We start from the raw sequence: 22381 nt of genomic DNA on the forward strand, positions 1-22381 counted from the left end.
ATAAAGACAAAATATAAAATGACATGGGAAGTCAGACCTTCATGTTCAGCAAAAGAACATATTTTATAAGAGTTACCAGCTCCTCAGTCTAGCTGCGTATTTTTGGCATTGTCCCAGAAGTGGCTACAGCAACTTCTGGTCCTAAGGCTAGCAAAGTTTTCCAATAAGTAAAATGTACAGACAGTAAAATATGATGGTGATGGAAATGCCATAAGGCTGGAAGAACAAAATTACAACACCACATACTCACTGGAAAAATCAAGTTGACATCTCGACCAGCATATTTTTGCTTAAGAGAGGAGCTTAAAAACCCTTCAGTGTATACAACTGATTTCTGCCAACCCAGCTGTCAAAGAGAACTCTCTGTAGGAAAATGAAACCTAATTATTACAGCACTAAGAAATATCTGGCACTGATTGAGGAATTTGTTTCTTGAGTCATAGGAATTATGTTGACTTGGCAGTGTGGCTTCCAAAAATTTTCTAGGCATCCACAAGAAGGCTGATACATCGCTATTGCTCAACTCTCCATTTGGTTGAGTGGAATGAAAAAGTGAGAACATCTAAATGTAATTAAAGTGTTTGCATTAAAGTTTTTAATTAGTTCCACATTATAATTTTTTTTAGTTCATTTGATAATTCAGCGATAATAAGGCAGAGACCTGTAAGTCAAAGCCGATAGCAGTAAACGTATTGTTCAGAGTTGAACAACAAATGCAATCATAGGCTGACCTGAATCACCTAAAACAGGCTTCTAATTCCTCATCACTTGATACCTGACATTCTACGATAAACAATAAACCCCAGTGAAGCTTTTTCACTTTTTCAAAGCAACACAATTACAGACCACTTAAAACATATCAGAAGGCAAAATAACTTCAACAGAAGACAACATTTGCAATAGTTTTATAATAAACTCTCAGACAATGAATGGCTGAGGATCATATTTTCCTAGGAAATCAGAAGGACGTACACAATCATACAGGGTCCTCGAACCTGAGCACAGTATGTACTTTGAACAAAGCCTTGCTGTATGTCAGAGTCCTTATTTCTCAGCTCAAAGTCTTACCTTGGTCCAGGGTTGCCAGAAAGCGTGTGTTAGCATGCAACTTTCTGTATGTATATACTTTAAAATAATGCCTTGGCAATTATGTAAGAAATATATATAGATAGATATATAGCATTGGATAAAACAGAATCTGAACCTCATTGTCTATAATAATAGCAAGGACACACTAGCCACAAGTTTGGCTTGTCAGTATTCTGCACATACTTATTGGAGAGGAAAAACAACAACAACAAAAGCAGAAAAAACATCCCTGTCAAAGAATCTAGGCAGTAACTACTATACAGGTGCTGTTCTATTTCTCTCATCTCAAGCATCTAAACAATCTGTGTATACTACAGAGTTTTAACAAAGGTTTACAGTAAAAAATACCATCATTTAAGAAAACAGAACAATTTAAGTAAAACTTTCAGAAGATAGCCATTAAACATCTTAAGCTGAGTGACCAAACAAGGTCTACAACAAGGCACACAAATCTAATACAGCTGAATCATATTTTCGTATGCCAATGTGTGCTTGAGAAGTGTATTCAAGGTCATCTTAAAATGTGTAATATTAGACCAAGGCATATACAACTCAGAATGCCATCTTCTTTGCAATTCAACTGCCAAAACTCAGCAAAATGAGACATGAACTGCATGCTTCACTACACAGAGTAAATATCTATGTTACTGATTTTGAAAATAGTATCAATTGATTAGTTTACTGCAAAATAGCGTACATGTGTTCACAATGGAAGAACTTATGGCTCACTTAGGTAAAAATTCTGTAATTACCAAGGCATCAATTACTTACTTATTCATTGTCATTTTGGTATTATGGATGTTCTTACTACTTTGTCATTTTGCAAATCTTCACTGATCTTAAACCAAATAATATTATTTTGTTATTTTTTGATTGCCTCAGAGAAACTGGAGTTCAAATAGAAATTGGATACAGTGGTTCAAAGATAGGAAGATTTTTATGACAAGAGATTCGAGAGAATCTCATTCCATAAGTGAGTTCCATAAGGCAAGATGATCATACCTGCATTTTCATACAATTACTTCTCCATTAAATTTTCCAAGAAAGGTCACAGGGTTCATTACAAATTAATTTGTTAGACAAACAGTCGGGGTAAATTAAATAAATTATTTTAAAAATAATACAACCTGTGGAATTCAGTGACATAAGATAAAAAAAAAAAAAAAAAGAGGACTTTCAAAGAACTATGTCCATAAAAATACTAAATAGCTGCTTTGGAAATGATTTTGTAAGGAGTTATAAACATTCTTGCTTAAAATTAGGAAAATTCTTTTTCTTGGGCTGTACAACTACTGAACTCTGCAAGAAATGAGGCGAACCCAAACTTTTATACAAAATCTAGTATTTTATGGCTATTTTCTTATTGAGAACTGTTAATCTCTAACAAGAGTTACTAAATATACAAATCTTTGTAGGGTCACTAAAGAGTTCAGATTCTCCTGGTATCAGGGACACTAAAGGAGAAAGCCAGGGTGCTTTTACCCAGACTTCAGCTTTTCTTCCACATTAGATGAGAGAGTTCATCCACTCAGCTCCCTGCCCTTTCTCTGCTCTAGGCTCAACTGAGATCCTAACATCCTTTGTTTCACAAAGCAAAAATTTTTATTCTATCCTTCACTTCTCCGGGCAAGACCTGAAACCACAGAGAAACCTGACTCATCAGACATCAGTCAGATCTCAGCTGAGATAGGACTCATCTTTTGTGGCTGCACCCAACAGTATGTTATTGCAGGTCTAGCAACTACATTGGCTTCAGAGTTTCCACAGAACAAGAAGTGCAGAGAGCAATTTCAGCTTCCAGATCAGTTCGTCATCCTGGGTAACTGAAGAGCTACTAACCTGCTCTTCCAGCAGTTCCTGCCATAAAAGCTGAATTTCTTGCAACTTGAGCCGTCGTTCCTCAGTCCAACGGCAAACTGCTGTCCACCGCTCACCAAGCCTCTAGGAAAAGCAAGAGATATTCATGAGCCTCACAAGGAAACTCAAAATCAGATATTCAAAAGCACGATTTCTACCTCATCATCACCTCCTTCTACATTGCAATTACCTCATTGCCAGTAATTGCCATTGTTGTATTGCTCAAAGCTTAAGGTTAAAACTTTCAAGAACATTCACCTATTAGTCTTGACTCTGCTCTCACGGAAGACAGTGAAATTTTTCATTAATTTCAAAAGGAGCAAACAAACTAGTATGAATTCTGTTTCAAAAAATTCTGTTTCACAGACACTACGCTTTATTTCAGGTTACAGGGTACTCTGATACTTTTCCATCACATTTAACAACCACTGAAAATTACCTATACAAATAAAAGTAAAAAAGCACTGTGTATCTTCCCATTTTAACAAAACTGCTGAAAGGAAGCTCTGCAAAGCGCCAAAGTCGCTAAGAATACAGAAAGTCTGACACATCAGCAATTGGGCTTGAAAGTCACCGAGGCACTTTTGCAGGTTTTATCCTTAGGAAGTTGAATAATTCTTTATGTTAATATCACTTTAAAAATCCTTTCTAAGATTTTTTTTATGTACATTAAACTGTTGCTTAACAACTTCAGGCAAACATTTTGAGTGCCTGCTATTACAGTTCAAAGAAAGCTCTAATATCTTACCTGCAACTGTTCCTCCAAGACAGCTGTTGCACTTTCCCCACTGCTTTCATCAACAATGACAACCATGTGTGTCAGGGAGTTTACCTTCACTTGTTCTGTCTCTAGGTCACTTTGGAGGCTCTAGATGATGACATCAATGGTTATGAACTTTAAATACTTCACAAATCTGCTATTTTGGCCACAGTAACTAAAAGAACTGCTGTGGCAAAGCACTTAAGGTTCAATAATTCAGCATATATTTTACCGCTGCGGATCACTAGACAATTCAAATAAATGAAAGCAAAAGACTGCTAGAAATGAACCTAAATCCATTCTGTTTAAATGTTGGAAAACGGGAAGGAATGCTTTAAGATGTTGGTAATATACCTCTCTAGGAGAATCATACAACAACTGCATTGACTTTCTATGTCTACTGCTATAGGTAAAACAGCTTAAGTGTTTCTATAAAAAGATATAATTGTCTATAAGCAAGTATCATAGGGCATGCCAGAAAGGGGAAAAAATAACCACTACGAACATTTGTCTTTTAATAGATGACATTACAATTCTCTTAAAACCTAAGCATAAGTGCTGGTATATCAGTTACAACATTCAAAGACAATAGTCGCAAAAGGATATACAGCAACTGCAAAAGGATATACAGCTCCTATCATTTTGCAGTAATTTATACACTTAAATATTCATACAACTTCTAGAAGAACAGATTCCATAGTTCAAGTTACCTCCAAAAGATCTTTGCAACACAAATATACCTCTATACTACTAAAAATATCACTTTTCAACCCAGAATATCCTAAATCACTCCACGAACACCACACCTCAAGCTCTCCGGACTTTGAAGACTGACAAAAGAACGCAAATGTGGGACAGGAAATTACACAGACTAAAAATACTTAGCAGTTCTTGCCCTGTGAGGTATGTCCCATGCTGGGGAGAAGGTCAAACCTCAGTGCTGACTAAAATAATCAAAGCTGCAACTGTGACAAGCATCAAAAGGCCATCTTTCTTCTTCAAAAACAGAGCAGGCTGGAAAGACTGGACTCCCATCCAGAAATTTAACCGAAAGTCAAGCCAATTCCAAAGTGTTGTGTATAACAGAAAGCAACACCTACGCACCCCCATCCAGGATGCAATCCCTGTACTAGCAAGGAGTAGATTCAGTGACTTGGGAGGTCCTTCCTGTTATTTTCAGCTCCCACATTATTTTAAGCAGCAAACATTCAAGTATGCTTTAACAACGCCAGCCAGACATTAGAGGCAAATTTGTACACCAGGTGTTTCATACTCTCCCTCACACCAACAATTCACTTGAAAAGGCCTCATTTCCTGCATGAGGTGAAGATAAAAAAAAAAAAAAAAGCTTCTACTATAGGTATCAGTGCTCCAGTGTTTAGTTAAGAAAGTACTTCCAGAAATGTCCAATTCTCTTCTTTCCCACCATTCTCCCTTTCCAAACATCAAAGGCAGCCACTCAAAACACAGCCATATTCAAATTCTGACACAATCGAGTTTTTCTGCTAAAGGAACCCACCAACCTACAGATCTTCCAAGTATTTCTCCCATATAAGAGGTAGTGTAGAACACAGAAAAAGCTTTACTTTGTGTTCTTCCAGCTGTTTTTGAAGCGATTCTAAATCTTCAGCTAAGAACTGAGACTCCATCTTCTGAATGCGTTCTTCTGTGACTGTCAGCCAGTCAGACAGCTGCTGCAACTGCTTCTTCTGTAGCTCCATCAGCACGTCATGGAGACTGCAGGGAAGAAGGGGAAGCAAAACAGAGTCATTTCAGAAAGTATTTTCCCAAAGAAAAAGACTAAGCTGTAGTTACTAAAGGAAAGACAGACAAAAAAAAAGCCATTCATAAACCAGTTAGGAATAACCAAACAAATTGTTCACCATTAACATAAGGAATATAGTTAAGTTTGCCTGTTTCCTTCTCAACAAAAGTTAATGAATTATGCAATTTATAAATAAGGATTGTTTCTTGCAACAGGGATTTACTGCTAATAGAAGCTCTGCCAAGAGCTGCAATGAAACATATCTTCTCCCTTGACGTGCGGCTCTGACCTTGATAACCCACATGTGGGGAAAAATTCTTCAAAGTACTCCTTAGCTGTGTAAACAAATATAGCTATTCACTTCTACTGAATGTTTTATTTAAAAACTTAGATTACTGAAACAATATTAAAACACATTTATGTAACTACTATGTAGATACTATAAATTCTGAAAAAAAATCTTACAAACAGATGCGAACTAATTCCTCAGAGACACAGTAAGTGCCAGAGGCTGGTCCTGCAACTCTAGGAGAGGTTGCATGGCATGACTCACCGGGATTGCCTGTCCATGCTCTCCACCCTGAGTTCCTCCCATCGACTGTTCAGCAGCTGCATTTGTTCCTGGATTTCAAACTCCTCTTCGGGCGACAGATTGCCCTGTGCTACCAGTTGGTTCCCAGCCTGCAGGACATTGCCTACACTGCTCTGGTGCTCAGTAAGCTCCATCATAAAAGCCTAGAAAAAGTACAACCAGCCACATCACCATGATCTGTGAGGTCCTATCTGGAGTTTATGAATTGGTAAGAGTCTTAATAAACTGACTGTCAGTGTTTAAAATGCCAGTGTTGCAGAATGAGGCAACATCATCAAATGTGCAAGTGTGGCAGACCCATTTCTCTGTTAGAAGACTCCCTATGAGCTACAAAAGTTCTAGAGCCGGTAAAACAAATAGCTAATTGAGGAATACAAACTGACTTTGCCTCAGACAAAACGGTTTTGGTTAAAAGACAACCTTGGAACAAACACACCAAGAAAATTAAAACGAAATTTATCTGTGGCCAACAGCATGTAAAACAAGATTGAATATGTACTGCAAGAAAGCAAATAGAATGCTGTGAGTTAATAATGTTAAAAATCCACGTATTTAACAACAATTCAGACACCTCTTCCTTTTGTTTATGGTTTTATAACCCTAGCACAAAAGAAATATTCTTCATACCAGTCATCATTCAGTTTTTAAATGGAATTATATACAGTGGGCTGACAAAGGCAAAAACTAAAACATCTAACATGACATTTGAAACTTTTAGAAACACTAGAACATTTGTTTACATTCGGAATAGAATAAAAATAAAATAACTTGGAAACAATAACACATCATGTTACTGGACTAAACTATGCTAATCACGAGAGAGAGACCACTGAACTAAACTGACATGATTATCAGTTTTAGCACTGCTATCATTTAACAGCAAGTGACACAGGGCTGATTGGGCTTTTTAGTGTTTGGCAGCAGAAAAGTATTATGATACAGGCTGATTCTCACAAGGAAACCAGTGAGCTGGCCATGGAAAGCTGATAAACTAAATTCAATTTTCAACATTCAGTTAGAGCTGCTTTTAATTTAGGAAAAGGATGATAAAAGAAACAAAGTGGAAGGTTTTGGATAAGAAATGGAAGTACTACAGCCCTGTCCCATGCTCCCCTGCCCCATAACCAAAAGGATTTCCAGGAAAATCTTACTTCATGGGTAGAAAATTGTTCTTTGACTTCCTCAACATCACTAGATATTTCCTCTTGTTCCTGAAATGTATCCTCAGCTGACAGCAACCATGTGAGGACTTCTTCCAGAGCAACTTGGTAGCTATCCAAGTCCATATCCACTTCTGTCACTGTGCTAGGAGTCTCTGCTCTAGAACCACCCTGCTCCTGTTCAAGTCCTACAGCCTAGGCAGCAAAGAGAAAAGTCAGACCTTAGAAATGCAAAGATGATGCTTTCCCAAATGGTACTAAAAATAGAACAATTGAGATCCCTTTCAATACTTTATATGACATTAAAACTGATTGGTACGCGCATTTTTAACAAGAGGCGCCAGCAGTTACTACCAGTTAACTTTCATTAAACAAATAAATCAATCAATCAATCAATAAAGGAACCTAGATAGAAAAGTTGACTTTAATTGCGCTTAATAAACGGAACAGCGGATCATACACAAAGGAAAGCATACAAAATGCACCACACTTCCACCGCAACAGGAGCAGCAAAACGTAAGAGTCCTATTGCAAACTCAGTTGAAGATTTTGGGCCAGCCTGTGCAGCTCATCAAGATAAATGAGAAAGGCTGCAGCAAGAAGAATAAAACAGACGGAACTTTCTACCTTAGGTAGGATCTTTAACAGGAATCAGAAGAGCAGGAAAAGGAAGATAAAACCATGGAAGTCAACCTTGAAGAAAACGTTGTGATTTTTGTTATCTTCCCTACTGTGTTGTACAGGATAGAAAGCATGTTCCAGATATAACCAATAAGACCAAAGACCAGCTAAAATTACAACTCAAGAAAAGCTAGCCAAACTTTGATGACAAACGCACCTGCTGTATACTGAATTCTCCATCCTCACATTCCTGTTTGTATCTCCTTGGAAGGGTCTCCACCTCACGGATGTCTTCCATGGTGACTTGCTTAGGAAGGACCTCAAACAAAGAGGTTAAATACATGATAATAGACTTTTTGTCTGGAAGTTGTACAGCAACATCTGCATCAAAAAAAAAAAAAAAGGGGGAATATTAAATCAAGAGACTGCTTTTCTAAATCATTACATCATTACCTAAAATACAGTTAAGATTTCACATACACTGATATAAACAATCAGCTGTCCTGTTAAGTAGCCTCTAGTAAGCTTTAAGCTAAAAGGTGAGGTTTGACTGGAATAACTGATGTGCAAAGCAGCACTAGCAACCGAAGAAATATAAAATCATTTTCTATATTGAAAGTGAATTCACATCAGAACGCATGATTTTTTGGATTAAGAGCCCAAAGCTGAAGTTAGTGAGGAATAATAAATATTCTGGAAAAAACTACTCTTGAGCATCCTACAAGAAGAAATGCAGTTCTGGGACAGTATCCCCCATAAACAAACACTTCAGCATATGCTCTATCCTTACTCCTAGCATTGTTCAGGTCGCTTTCTGGCTTATGATACGGAAGAGAGTTTCACAAACTCAGGTACATATACCATGGGGATTACGAGTTCTACCCATTCAGCGGACACTAATTTTTAAGAAGGTAGTACTTGAATCTGTAGTTTGAGAGCCTCTGGTACAGAATGAATCTTTGGAGGCTCACTTCAAAGCAGAGTGACAGCTCAGGGTTTTAAAAAGGGGCCATAAGAGTTTCCCAGCAAGCATTCCAACAAGGTAAGCGCTCACAGCTATACAGTGGATATAAAGAACAAAAGATGTTGACCTCTTAAGCTACCCCATTCTACACTGCGTCATTTCATCTAAAAAGCACAGACATCTGCAATTTAAAAAGCAAACAAACAAAAACCCCAGCCTACAGGGTACCAACTGCACCTTCCTGTATACTGCCTCTGAATGGCAAGTCAACCTGAATCTCAATATTCAGGAAGCTAAAGCATACACATGCACACAGGTACCTTCAAAACAACAAATTCACATTCTTTTTATCCCAAATTCAATAGCTTGAAACAACATATCACTGCACCAGACTACTGGAATTGGTATTCATAGTAAACGTCAATATCTTTTTTTCCAAAATAGCTCAAAAGCAAAACTTCTAATCAAGCAAAAACAATTGCATCATACCTTCAGGATCCAACAGTTTTTCAATTCCCAAGTGGTTTTTGGCTATGCTGAAAGCGTGTTCCAGTCTCTCAACTGGGGACATCTTTATAACTTTATCCCAGCTGAAAAGCTCAGGTCTAAAAGCAAAGACAACACAGGAAAGAAAGTAGTCAATTTAAATTGAAAAACAAAACAAATTCATAGAATTAGAAGTTATGAATAAGAAGGTAATTGTGTAAGTAATATAAAGATCTGCATATTTATAAAATATAAATATGTGCTTATACACAAATATACAGAAATAAAAATATATGCTTTTTCTTGCTAGTGAGAATTTTGCAACCATAAATCAAATAACTGACTTCACGATCATGTGCTCACAGCAAAATCCACCTTCCATTCTATATATTCTGTAGCTATTACATAACTACAACTGCAGATTAAGTATGACTAAGCAGAAAATAAACCATTCTTTTAAAATTTGTTCCAGAACCAGTTTTCTTCAAATGTTTCTTTCTACAGTACTACTATTACTACAGTCTTTTTGCATGACACTCAGTCAGGTAATGAAGAGACACTCTCTCCAGAAATCCTCATTCCAGGTTCATGATGTGGCTCAGTAATCACTGCAGGCTGCCACAGCCAGAAAGAGCAGCGGATTACCGCTGTCTACCACTCACCTGCCCCTTGGTCCTTTTCCACTGCTAAGATCACAAGTGCCTGTGTGACTCAGTGTGAATCACACCAAGGAGTCGATCTATTTTACAACCCTGCTACCCCTGATCTTGGGTTAGCATTAACTGAATCAAATCTCCAATTGAGTTCTGCACTCCAAACCTACCAGCAGGTCTAAGCAGAAAAGAGCAGAGCATGGAGTGGGAAGCAGAGCCAGCAAACAGGCACCTCTCCTAGAGGCAGTGGCAGCGTATCTAGACCTACACGGCATCATTAGCCTGGAGCTGCAACAGTACAGCTATAAAACTACACAGCTATTGAAAATATTTTCCATTCCCCTGTAACAGTGGCTTCTCATTAAAACGCTGCTATTGATCGTGTGTTTTTTATAGAACTTTGGGAGGAAAAGAAGGGCTTGCTTTTAATTCTTTTTAATACTTAATTCGGTCTTAAATTGACCCAAGAGTACGCTTTTAACATCTGTTGAGTCATTACACTTTTTGAAACAGGAAAGCCATAATTATTACATCAGAGGCTGAGAAGCAAAGAGCCAAGAAGAAAGGGGGGTGGGGGGAGAGTAAAAAAAAATCCTGACATAAGCTAATGGAATACTCTAATGTCAGGCAAGAAGCAGCCAGGATACCCACACAGGTTCAAAGTTTTAACAGAAATTTTTTAATTTGAAAAACATATTGTAATAAATGTATCGTATACACACCACACACATTGCCACAACAATACAAATTTTAATAAAACACAGTCTAGGTATTACCTAAGGGCAAGAAAACTGTACCAAAGAGCAGAATTCAATTCAAGGACGAAGTAAGCTAATATTAGGGAATGAAAGAAACAAACAAAATACAATGTTAAACGTTCCATTATCTCATATAACTTTGTTAAGTACTGCCAGTGTTACAAAATTACTATATATTATAGCTGAGATATAGCATTTATTAAAAATTGCCGATAGATACAGAAAAAGGAGAAAAAATGAGCTATTAAATCTCTTAATAGAACCTATAAAAAATCCCCTATATTTAAATGTCACCGGACAAAGTTAAATAAAAAAATGTAATATTGGAAATATCTGTTAGGAAAGGATGCATTGCTGTCCATAGTAAGCTAAAGAGTTTTGTTGTCTTACCGCTTCTGCAACCTGCCTCAACCCCCTTGTTCCTCAGAAGTGCCTTTTATAGCTTCTCTTTTAAAGTTAGCCTACATTTGAAGCCAGCTCAAGATTTCTCAGAAAAGCGGTAAAATGGTGCTTCACTGGCTAAAAAACTGATCCTTAGGGATAGTGAAGCTGAATTCTGAAGCACTGGAAGCTGACATGCTCTCAGGTGTTATGCTCCGAGAGTACCCGCCCGAAGGTAAAAAAGGGTCAGGGAACAGAGCAGCAACAGGGCAGAAGCTGTTGGGACAGAAGGAAGAAAAACGAAAGAGAAGAAATGGCTACAAGAGGGAATCAAAGGCTCAGATCAGCAGTGTCAGGCAACTACTGGAAACCTTACAGAGCTTCAGGAAAGCACAGCTCTTCACCTGTGTCTAAAGCTTGCTCTCTCTCCATCATAAAGCTTCACATGTTCACCAGCAGTTCTGTCATTAGAGATGATTACGGTAGTGGTGGGGGGGAGGTAGGGAACCTCACACACTGCAGTGCAGCTCACATTATCCAGAGAGGCGACTTGTTATTACTTCCCTTGGTAGTATAAGCTCCACCGAGACCTTTGCCAGTATTGCTCTGCCTTTGGGGAGCAGTTCTTATATGCATTCAGGAGCCCACAGGGTCCTGCAGGTGCTCCCAAAGCATTCGCACAGGCTGAACACGAGGCAGCTCCAGGCTGGAAGGCACACAGATGCATCAGGGCAGACCTGCGCTGAAGTCAGCGAGCCCTGTGATAGATCCTGTTAGCTCAGTCAGCACAGATTCAATAGGGGCTTTAGAGTAGAGAGCAGCAAACTCAGAGTGAACGTAGGCTTTTGTGAATACTCTTGTATCTGCTGGGTAAAAATACACTGTGCTTCTGGGTATAAATATTGTGTGATGCACAGCATTTAATATGACAGATTCAGCCAGACTTCCTGGTCACAAGGTATTCCGTACATTATCATGTCATTAACATGTTAACATGGTTGATTACATTAGGCAACATCCTTGCAAAGCAATAATCTGACTTCATTTGAAGTATGCCAACGGATTGCGCAGAAACACATCTCAAAAAAAAAAAGGGGGGGGGGGGGAAAGGCATGCAAGCTTCATCAGAGTCTGGTAGTCAAAAGAAATGATCATTACAAAGAGTTCTCCTAAATCGGAAAGAATACAAAAGATCTTCCCAAAGAAGATATGAGCTTTTGACGTGGTTTGTATAATGAACAAACAATCAAATACGCTACACATATCTGAAGTATCTTATTACCATTTGATTCTTCTGCTCAGCATTGAACACAAAGCACAATCTGAAAGAGCTGAATATATTGTCTTTCAGGCAATATATGTTCAAAAACCAAGAGCTACAGAGCCTATCTTTCTTATTCCTTCATTCTGAAGCTTCTCTTTATCTCCATATTGAAGAGATATGGCAAATTCAGACTGAAGATATCTTTCCTTTCTCAGGAGAGGGAGGTTGGGAGGAAGGAGAAAGGCAGGTATGGGGGAAGGAGATGGTCCAATCCCTCTGCAAAGACCCATTCATCTTATTTCCTGTTTAATGCATACTAAGTGGAATTTAAATAGACCTCAAGTAGTGAGTGTGTGTGCATGTGTATGTGTAAAAACAGAGAGTTACACTGCTGCCTTGACTATCATCTGCAAGTAACTGCTGCTCTAGCAAACATTCCTCCATTGTTCTTACCACAACAACAACAAAAAAAAAACACGACTCACTGAAACAGGTGACATGCAAAAAAAAAAAAAAAAGGAAGCTGCTTATTTCATTAGGTGCAAGATAAACCAACATTTGTTACCTACTTGTGTCGGTGGATGACAGCGTTAAAAGCAAGCCCGTCTGCCCAGCTCGTGGTGAAATTCAGAACGTTGACTTGACTGTAAGGTCTTGTGGACTGCCGAACCCAGCTCAACAGGATTTTTTCACTGTTGGTCTGCTGCAAATCTGACATGATGTTCTTCATGACATCCTTCACCTGCAAAACAGCAGCAACTAGACCTTATACACACATTCTCCACTTTTCCACCACACAAAACCTTTGAACCAAGCTGTTTCACAAAACTAGAAAGGCTCCCTTCTGTGAAAAGCTGTGTGTCAAGCTTACAGAAAATTTGGAAACAGAAGTCTTAAAGCCATCTTTGCATTCTCCTGATTATAAGAACCAGTAGTGCTCCATGTAATAAAAAACACATTATTCATAAGTCATAGACCTCCCCTGCTTCTCAGGGCTGCCTAAGTTAAGCATGGGGTACATATGCCCCACTGCCTCGTGCTGCAGGTTCCACGAAGTAAGCATACCCTGACAACAGGACTTGCAGAGGTTTTCCTGTAAGAATAGTGTTTCTGCTTTGCCCACACAGGAATTCGCTCCAAGTGAATTCAGTGATCCTCTCACATATGTGGATAAATTAGTAACAATTCAACCTATGAGGCTGAAAAACAAATCCACAGAGCAGTATCGGAAAAGTAAGCTCAGCACTGCTACTGAGATACTAAAAACACCTGCAAACAGAAATGCATAAAAGTCTTGAGAAAGGAATACAAATACAATGCTTTGGCCTGGAAAGCTTTCCTGGTATTAACAGTACTAGGAACTGACCTGAGTGACTGAGCACATAACTAGAATACATACTATGGGATACAGCCAATACACAGAGATCAGAAACCAAACACTGGCCTACTTCTATTTACCAGCTCAAAATAGAAGCAGTATTTTCCGCTGCAAAAAACACAGGAAGTTCTGTAAGAATTCCAGAAGATCGACGTACATGATTCCTGGAAAGGAAGAGATCTTGCAACAGCTTTCTCACCTGCCAATGCAATATAATGCTCCATAGCAATCCCAGCGTCAGCTTGTGGTTCCCATCAACGATGTCAGTACCTCCAATATTCACCAACTCCACCTGGAGATGTTAAATCAACTTTCTGTCAAACAACGTTATCAAAGCCTCAAGTTGCAACTCCACCCCATATTCCTAGCTGTCCAGCCATATATTATCAAATGTTCTGAGCCACTGATCAGGTAGAAAGAGAGAAGCTGAGATTACAACAGAGCACTGCAGCTTAATTTGTCATGACAATGGCTGAAACAGCACCACAAAAGAGATGGCCGTAAAAGAGATATTCTATTGGAAAAGTTTTATTTTCTCTTTTGCTATATACATATGTACCAGCAGGCAAAACCGATTGATAGATATGCAAATACGAAGCATCTGCCTTTTTTTTCTTTTTTTTTTCTTAAAGAGTTAGGAAGCAGTCTTGTTCCTAAAGCCTCTCAGAGATGTTACAGAACCATAAAAACTCCATAATTAAAAATAGGTCTGTCCTCCACAAGAATCAGCATCCAAATGAGACACAAGTTTACACAAGGGGACAAAAAGCCCAAGGGAAAATTAAAACTTTCAAGTTTCCTATATACCAGCAACCAAATAATGGAGGTCACTAAAAATAAAAATAAAAAAAAACTAATAAAATAAAAACATGAAAAGAGACAGGGAGATTAAACTTCAGTATGCAGGAGGGCAGAAGAGGCTACCCAGTCCTGCATCAAGTACTCGGCACTGCAAAGCAGAGAAGTTTGAGGCACGCTACAGGAGATGCTCACCAGATGCTACTGTAGACTCTGAGTCTACAGAGCATCTCGTCTTTATCCAGAGAGAAAGACGCACCCGCTCTGAACTACCTTTTGAAGGAACCTAAGAGCAGTGCACTGAATTAGTCACAACCATGCCTATGGAAACTGGGCTAGGAATAGCTGCTTATTGCAGATGACACAAATACTCCCCTGCGTGTATGGGTGCAGCTATATGGTGTGGGTGGTGATGCTTCATGCTCCTAAATAACCTAAGCCAGGAGCCAACTTACCCAAGAGCAAGCGCCACAGCATATTTCAGTTATGCAGTGAAACTTTCTCCTCCCATTCTCTCCCTCAGCCCAAAATAAGGTGGTGTTGCCCACAGTGCCCACCAGAAACAGTTCCTGGCCTACACTCCCCCTAGCTACCATATCTGGGCTTTGCTTGGGAAAACAGTAGTCAGTAGCAGCTGGACAAAACTGTGTCAAGCATCTGACTAGCAATTCAATGATACGGACAACCACAGGACAGTGGTTGAACCCACGCTCTGGCTCTCAGTGGACATAGCCTTCAGCAGCAGAATCAACAAGAGCAAATGAAATTTCATTCTGCTTTAGAATTTTCTGGTATATAAAAATATAATGGTATACAAGTGAACATTTTTCCTCTTATCACCCTGTCATGGATAGCATCTCTTTCAGACAGCATCTAGACAATTTCCCAGTTCCACATAGGTATTTTGGTTAGGAGACTGTGTTAGAGATTAATACAGAGTCACAAATTACACTTCCAAGTACTATGGGAAGTACTAGAGAAGTCTGTGGATTTGTGAATTGTCCTCCCTTGATTTCTACAGCAGTTAGACCAGAATCTTACTATAATCCTCTTGCCAGTACTTGGCATATGCTTGCTTAAAACATCTGTAAATTTAACATTTAACAGGCAAAAAAACAGGCCAAAAGAATCACCAGTGCCAGTCACTAAACAACTGCCCTGGAAAGCACTCTAGAATGCAAGTAGCAGAAAGCAGAAAGCCAGGCTAAAAGTCAAGGGAACAAAAAGAAAACAATTACATTGCAAGAGCTTTTGTTCACCTGCAACAGAAGAAAAACATTCCTGAGAACGCGTAACAAAAAACACTGAATGTTTTTTAATGAGACTTGTTATTATCATAAACAGTGCACTCCTCTGTACAATCTATATACAGCTTGGTACCTATTTTAAAAATAGGCCCACTTCTGTATTTTAATGATCCTAAATTAAATCAATATTTTGCAACAGGGAGCCAGCAAGCTGCTATGATGGTCAGTGGACTTCTAAGACTTAATCAAAGGCAACCAAGAAAAGAGAGATGATAGCAGACTGCCAGTATAACTGATAGTAGAAAATTGGCTATATGGAATGATTTCCAGTGGAATTTTTTTCTCCTTAGTCCTCAAATCAAGAAAAGTTGAAATTTATTAAACAGAATCATTCTGCTCATCAAATGGATACGGTCACTCAATCAGTTACTACACTGCACGCTTTTCTGTTCCTTGCAATATACATTTAAACTCTCTTTTATAAATTATTCCACAAGTTATGAACATTGTACGGCCCATAAACTCTCAGACAATAGAATGAAACTGCTTCTCAGTGGGTGTCATTCCCCTTTGTCTTGACAAACACACACTTTCTAATAAAGTTAAGCAGTAGATATAAATCATATATATGACCTTAACCTTCAGCTTATTAACACTTCTCTTCTGTTTCTAGAATCGCAGCTCCTGCCACCTTACGGAAAACTGATAAATTATTGCAATTAAATATCATTGTATTATCTTCATATAATAAATCAGTTTCAAGCTGGGAAGATCCCTTACCTATCCTTAGAAAAAGTAATCAATATTTACAGTACCTAAGAAAAAAAAAAAAGAAAAAAAAAAACACAATCCACCACTAAACTTTGGCTACTTCCTAGAAACGTGACACTAGTCTCCTAACATGGAGGGGAAAATATAGTATTATATAGTATTTTCATAACAACTACTAGTTTACATAAATATGCCAGAGCCTTTTTGCATTAAACAAGATAGCTCGCTTCAATGCATTTTATTGCCAGAGTGTTACTCTTAAACTATTTTAGTGCCATGACGCTTGCAAATAGAAATTCTAATTACAGAGATCTATGCTAATCAGGAATTGTTCAGGGGAAAAAATAAAATCACTTTACCACAGTGCTACTAATTTCAAGGTACTGGGAAAAAAAAGTAAATAAATAATTATTCTCATTTTTCTAAAGAAATATTTTCTTTTCCAATAAATTACAACAGTTACAAACTAGGAACACATAGTAGAGATTTGACACAGAACTGACAGATGCTGATGAAGACGGAAAGCAGGCCATGAAAAACAGAGATACAAAACCTGTCATGCCCTTACAGATTTTTGCACAAGGCCTGCATCTTCACTGGAAATAAGCTATTTCTCCTGCCAGGTTCAGGAGCTATACATAATAGAGTTTCAATTCAACTTCTTGCAAATTGAAACTGTGTACATAGATTTGTTTACTGAGCTGAACACATCTCAGAAAAAAGTGTTGCCAGACACTGACTTTCAACATCAGCTAGGTAAACTGTTCTCAATTTTCACCACCTCACAGAATTCTCATTTTAGGTGCTAAAAATCACCTTATTCTCTACACTTTGAACTTATTTATACACAGACTTAAATTAAAGAATCTACCAAGAGCAACTGTGGAAAACATGCTCACGTTGTTCTGATGCAAGACTTGCAGTACTCGGTTGACATTATTTAAGGCATGTACTCTTGTTGAGCCTCGTTCTTTAGGCTGGGGAAAAAAAGAAATCACAATCTGTCAAGTTCATTCTGATATCAAGAGATCAAGGCAAATAAATGGTACAGCAAACAACAGGAAATTTGTCTTATTTAAAAAGAAAAACAAATTCAGAGAAAACTAGGAACAAAACCAAAACAAGATCACCCAAAGCAATTTTGAAAATAAACATCAGCATGAAAACCGGTCAGAAAAATATTCCTCTATTAAAGGCAGAGTCCAAGCCCTGGATTCAAAACATGTTTCAGTTTATCTTAAGCAAGCTCACAACTTTTGTTCCCAGCATCCGCAGGATTACATACTGGCAATACAACAGCATAGTGGGAGTTCCTGGGGAAAATCTGAGGGGTTTGAGCGTCCGCCAGAGTAGTTGAAATTTTTTGGCTCCTGATAGGGAACAAGCAGCAATTTGTTTTTCTGGCACCAAAAGTCTGTTAAATCTTTGCATACTGGGAAGAAGTTACACTTCCTGACTTCCCCTTCCTTTAGTATCATGAGGGAAAAAAAGCACTGCAACTCATGACAATACCTGCTACTCCATTTACCTTCACCACCACAATTTAATTTCAGTGGCATATGGAGCTGAACTTGGAACTTAGTAATCAACAAGCGAGAAAACAAAAGACTTCCATTGTCTTCAATGGGCTTCAGTTCAAACCCCCAAACATTAGGGTACTAGTGAAATACATCTCTCTAGAAAACAAGACAAACTTGCAGGATGAGAACTTTAAATGCCTGAAGGTTCCAATATAATGGCAAGAAATCAGTCTGAGAGTTATTATAAATAGCAAAATCAAGAGTTTAATCCCAAGTGATGGTACATGTTTCACCACAACTAATTCATCTCACTGAAGAGGCACAAACAATAGCAGAGGGAGAGTATCCAACTCCTCACACACTTTATCAAATCTAAACAAGACTTAAGAGTGGCTTTCAACCCTTTCCGATCTGTAGATCTCAAAGTATTATTCTATGGAAGTGCAGATTTTTGTATTACCTACTGAGAGTAGCCATGCATTATTGTGTGTGTGTGCATATATATGTATATATATATAAATACATTTTTAAGTATAAGGGCTCTTTCATAAGCTCATTAGAAAAAGTCCACAGGTATTTGGCTAAAAGCCACTGTTTCAGGTCACCTAGAATCAGACCTTTGAAAGGTCATTATTTAAAATACATAGCACGTGAATAATACCACTGGCTTTACATGCTTTGCTAAATAGTATGCTGACCCTCAAGAAAGGGTCACAAAATAAATTTCAACCTGACCCTAAATCCCATATGAGTGGAGCTCTCAGAATTTCATTGGAATTGTAATGCGAAGTCAGACTATATGTTGCAAGCAAAACAGTTGTAAAACCATTTTTTAAAAAAGGAAAAAAAAAACATGCCATTGTTGCTGTTTTGTTTTTGTGTGGGGGTTTGTTTGTTTGTTTTTTTTTAAATGGATGGAAATACAATTCATACACATTTCTCTTACCAGAGGTTTCCCTGTCAGACCCTCCAAAAGATCCAAAAGCTTCCTTCCATCTTTTAGGTCTGTGAACATGTCCTTAATTGGGGGATTCCCACTCTGCAGAAGAAACACAAACAGTAGTAAAACTAATTTTAAGCAGAAACTTCCTGAAAAAGGCACTTTTCTCGTTTCGATTTTATACTTCAATTTACTATTATTTTACATTGAACATAGGAACTGTGAACAGCGATCAAGGAGGCACCGTTGCCTTCTTCAGTGTTTTGTTTCTCCCCGTTCCACAGCTCTGTGTATCAGCAGCCCAGTACTGAGAAACCGAGCGTGCCTATCCTGGCCCTCATTAGCACAGATCTTTAACACGCGAGGAGCGCAAAGAACTGAACTCCACTAGTCTGAAGACTCATTTGAGAAAAAATGCTTTGGTCTGATTATATCTAGAGGAAGAGGAAACTGGGGCTTTTTGAAAAGGATCCATTTGGACAAATTCTCCTAGATAAAAAAAATAATTAATTTTAAAAAGGAACTTTGAACTGAGCCCTATGTAAGAAGCTGCCACCCTTCTACACAGACTAGGAGATCAAACTGTGTAATATATTTTGAAACAAATGAATCATTTCCTCTACCCTGGAAAAATAAGCAAAATGTGAGACTAACAGAGCTGCCCTAAACTATGTGTTTCTAACATTCCTATTTTTGTGGGTGGAGGGATGCTGTACAAGAGTGGTAGTACATGACAATAGAATAATGTTAACCTTTTCCGCTTATCCCTTTTAATCTTACTTCTTCCTGGATCCAAAGAAAGTTAACACGGGAAAGCATTATGGGGGAGGGAAAAAATAAAAATAAAAAAGACAGGCAGCCAGCAGCTAAATAAGTACATTTGCTTTGTTATATTCATCTTCTGGCTGCCCATAGATCAATTAAGCTACCTCTTTGAGTGTCACTACGAAGTTCAAATCTGCAGAGAAAAAAAGTTTCTCAAAAGTTCCTAAAACTCTAATATTGTCATTTTTAATCACCTTGGTTTTATAACATTGCTCTTCAGAAAGAAGGCTGTCAAACTCCCATCTGATATGACATGAATTAGCTGACATACATCTTCTCCACCTTCACTTGCCTCCCACTTCCCTGACATCCACTACTAACCGCAAAATGCTGGCTAACAAATTAGAAAAAGAGCTCGACTACCCACAGAACCCCACTTTTGGCAAATAGCTGTTTTCCAAGCACCATAAGGGTTTGTTTTGTTTAAGTGTCAAATTTAATGAAAAATAGTAACTATTAGAAAGATTTGATAATACTAAAAGTATTCATAGGAAATCAGAGTTTAATAGCTGCAGAGCAACATTTCCATGTCCTGTACAGAAACATACCAAACTGTAACCCAGTGTTTCAAAAGAGACTGGCTAGACTACTAGCTGTAAGAACGATCATATAACTGCAAGGTCACTTTTTAGAATACACAGATGATAGCCCCAGTTTCTGATATTAAATTAGTTTCACAAAGTTATTCTCCAACTCAAGTCATGCTTAAACGCATTTGTTTACACAGACACACACCTATGCAAGTAAAGGATGCAAAAATATGTGTAACTGGTAGACTGATAGCAGGTATAGGAAAATTTAAATAAATTTGGTTATATCCAGCCATTACATATCACCACTTTCTGAGTTCAACTCTTCCCTTCCTAGTACAGTAAGGGACCAGGTTTTTACCCTAGTGCATGCACTTTTCAGGTGCTTTAGATTTAAGTTGCTAGGAGGAAACAAATTTAAAAGCATGCTGGAGCAGTAGGACAGGAACACATAAGGACACATCTAAGGAAACCTCTTGTATAGTTTATGGTGTATAATGAGAGGAACTGATCCACACCAGCAGGATCACTACCCCAGACACCAGCAAAGCCTGGTTTAAATTTGGTTTGCCTCATCACACAGAAAATATAAGAAGGAAGTTGGTATGGGCATGAAGAAATTTAACTCCGTATTTCCACTTATCTGGACACATGAAGCTGATAGAGGTCTAGATGCGAGGGAGCTCAAGCTGTCATTGTGAAAGTAAATACCTGCTACCATAGAAGTGGCTGTGTACAACCCAGCATAACCAGGTAGCGTCAAAGCACTCCACATACATAGTCACGAGGCAAAAGAGGAATGAGAACAGCTTCCATGGCAAGAGTCTGTGAATTTCCTCCCCTTGGGAATAGGTTATCTAATAGACATTACACTTAATACTTCTTTTTTTTAATTATAGAAAGTTGAAAATATTCCACCTACGTATTTATAGCACTAAACTCAACTCGGCATATATGACCCCTAGGTCGGTCATCTTTTCTTGTAACTGACTGCTAAACACAATTAAAAAGATGCATATATACACATAAAGCACCCAGAGACCAAAAATACCAAAGCTGAGAATACTAAAGCTATGTAATCTCAACAAGTTTGGTGCTTTAGCTCTAGAACTTCACAAGACAGGATTTGGATGTACTGAAAAAGCAGAAAGATGGCCCTCACTTAATATAGTACAACAAAGGGGGTTGGGAATATACAGTCTTCTTTCTTCACTTCCCATTCACTCACTTCAGATGAGTGCAACTTCCTGCTCTCAGTCATTCACTTTGATAGGTCCCGGTATATTCCAGACATGACCAACATGCCCTACTGTGATGGTGGAAATAATTTAGATTCACTTTCTCAAGAGAATCACTTTTCATTTCACTGATCATCAGAGCACCATATCTTGCTGTCAGTTTAAAGAGTCACTAGAAGAGTATTAAATCATTTCTGCAATCTAAGCTACTAATTTTCAGTTTATTACAGTATCCATTATCCTCAAAACAAATATAGACAGAGCAATGTTAAAAACCTCTGTATTTAGCAGATTAATATCTAGAAAAATACGCTCTATGGGACTGAAGTCAGTTCACATGAAAGATTTCTACAGGCATGAGCAGACCAAAGTTGTCTAGGGGGTTGCAGCACCCACCTGGCCACCCTCATCACCACCTCCACTGCAGCATAGCAGTTAAGAAGTCTGCTCCTCCAGCTTCCCACTCTTCCTCTCCAAGGGACCCAGATACCTGTCCACAGCAACCACCTAGGCAGCCATGGCTGCTGCCTCAACGCACAGAGCAAGAGATGGCCCACAGCACTGCGGTCGCAATGGAGACCTCATACCCTGCACTCCTCTGGTTACGGTGCCTCCCACTTCTTCGTTTTCCCCACATCTGGGCACACATTTCCATGCATGATCTGCAATCTGAGACGTGTAGTGCAGAGTCAGGAACATCACTGCTCTGTCCTCTAGCTTATAGTAGAGCCGGGTCCAGTCCTGATCTCCTTTGATGCAGTTAGACAGCAATCCAGTGTACTTT

The 22381-nt window shown here is 38.4% G+C and overlaps 1 protein-coding gene across 8 annotated transcripts in view; it reads right to left on the reverse strand.

Moving 5' to 3' along the window:
- Window positions 1–22381, reverse strand: part of UTRN (utrophin) — a 402533-nt gene that overhangs the window by 305291 nt on the left and 74861 nt on the right. For all 8 annotated transcript variants that reach the window (XM_068938835.1, XM_068938836.1, XM_068938837.1 and 5 more), the window contains 11 exons: window positions 19011–19103; window positions 17444–17521; window positions 13928–14020; window positions 12920–13092; window positions 9298–9413; window positions 8062–8225; window positions 7215–7418; window positions 6025–6206; window positions 5293–5443; window positions 3695–3814; window positions 2929–3030 (listed from right to left, as the gene is read on the reverse strand). In XM_068938835.1, coding sequence (XP_068794936.1) covers window positions 2929–3030; window positions 3695–3814; window positions 5293–5443; window positions 6025–6206; window positions 7215–7418; window positions 8062–8225; window positions 9298–9413; window positions 12920–13092; window positions 13928–14020; window positions 17444–17521; window positions 19011–19103 — 1476 coding nt within the window. The remainder of the gene's footprint in view (window positions 1–2928; window positions 3031–3694; window positions 3815–5292; window positions 5444–6024; window positions 6207–7214; window positions 7419–8061; window positions 8226–9297; window positions 9414–12919; window positions 13093–13927; window positions 14021–17443; window positions 17522–19010; window positions 19104–22381) is intronic.

This window comes from Struthio camelus, chromosome 3 (assembly GCF_040807025.1).
Source record: "Struthio camelus isolate bStrCam1 chromosome 3, bStrCam1.hap1, whole genome shotgun sequence".
Taxonomy (NCBI): Eukaryota; Metazoa; Chordata; class Aves; order Struthioniformes; family Struthionidae; genus Struthio; species Struthio camelus.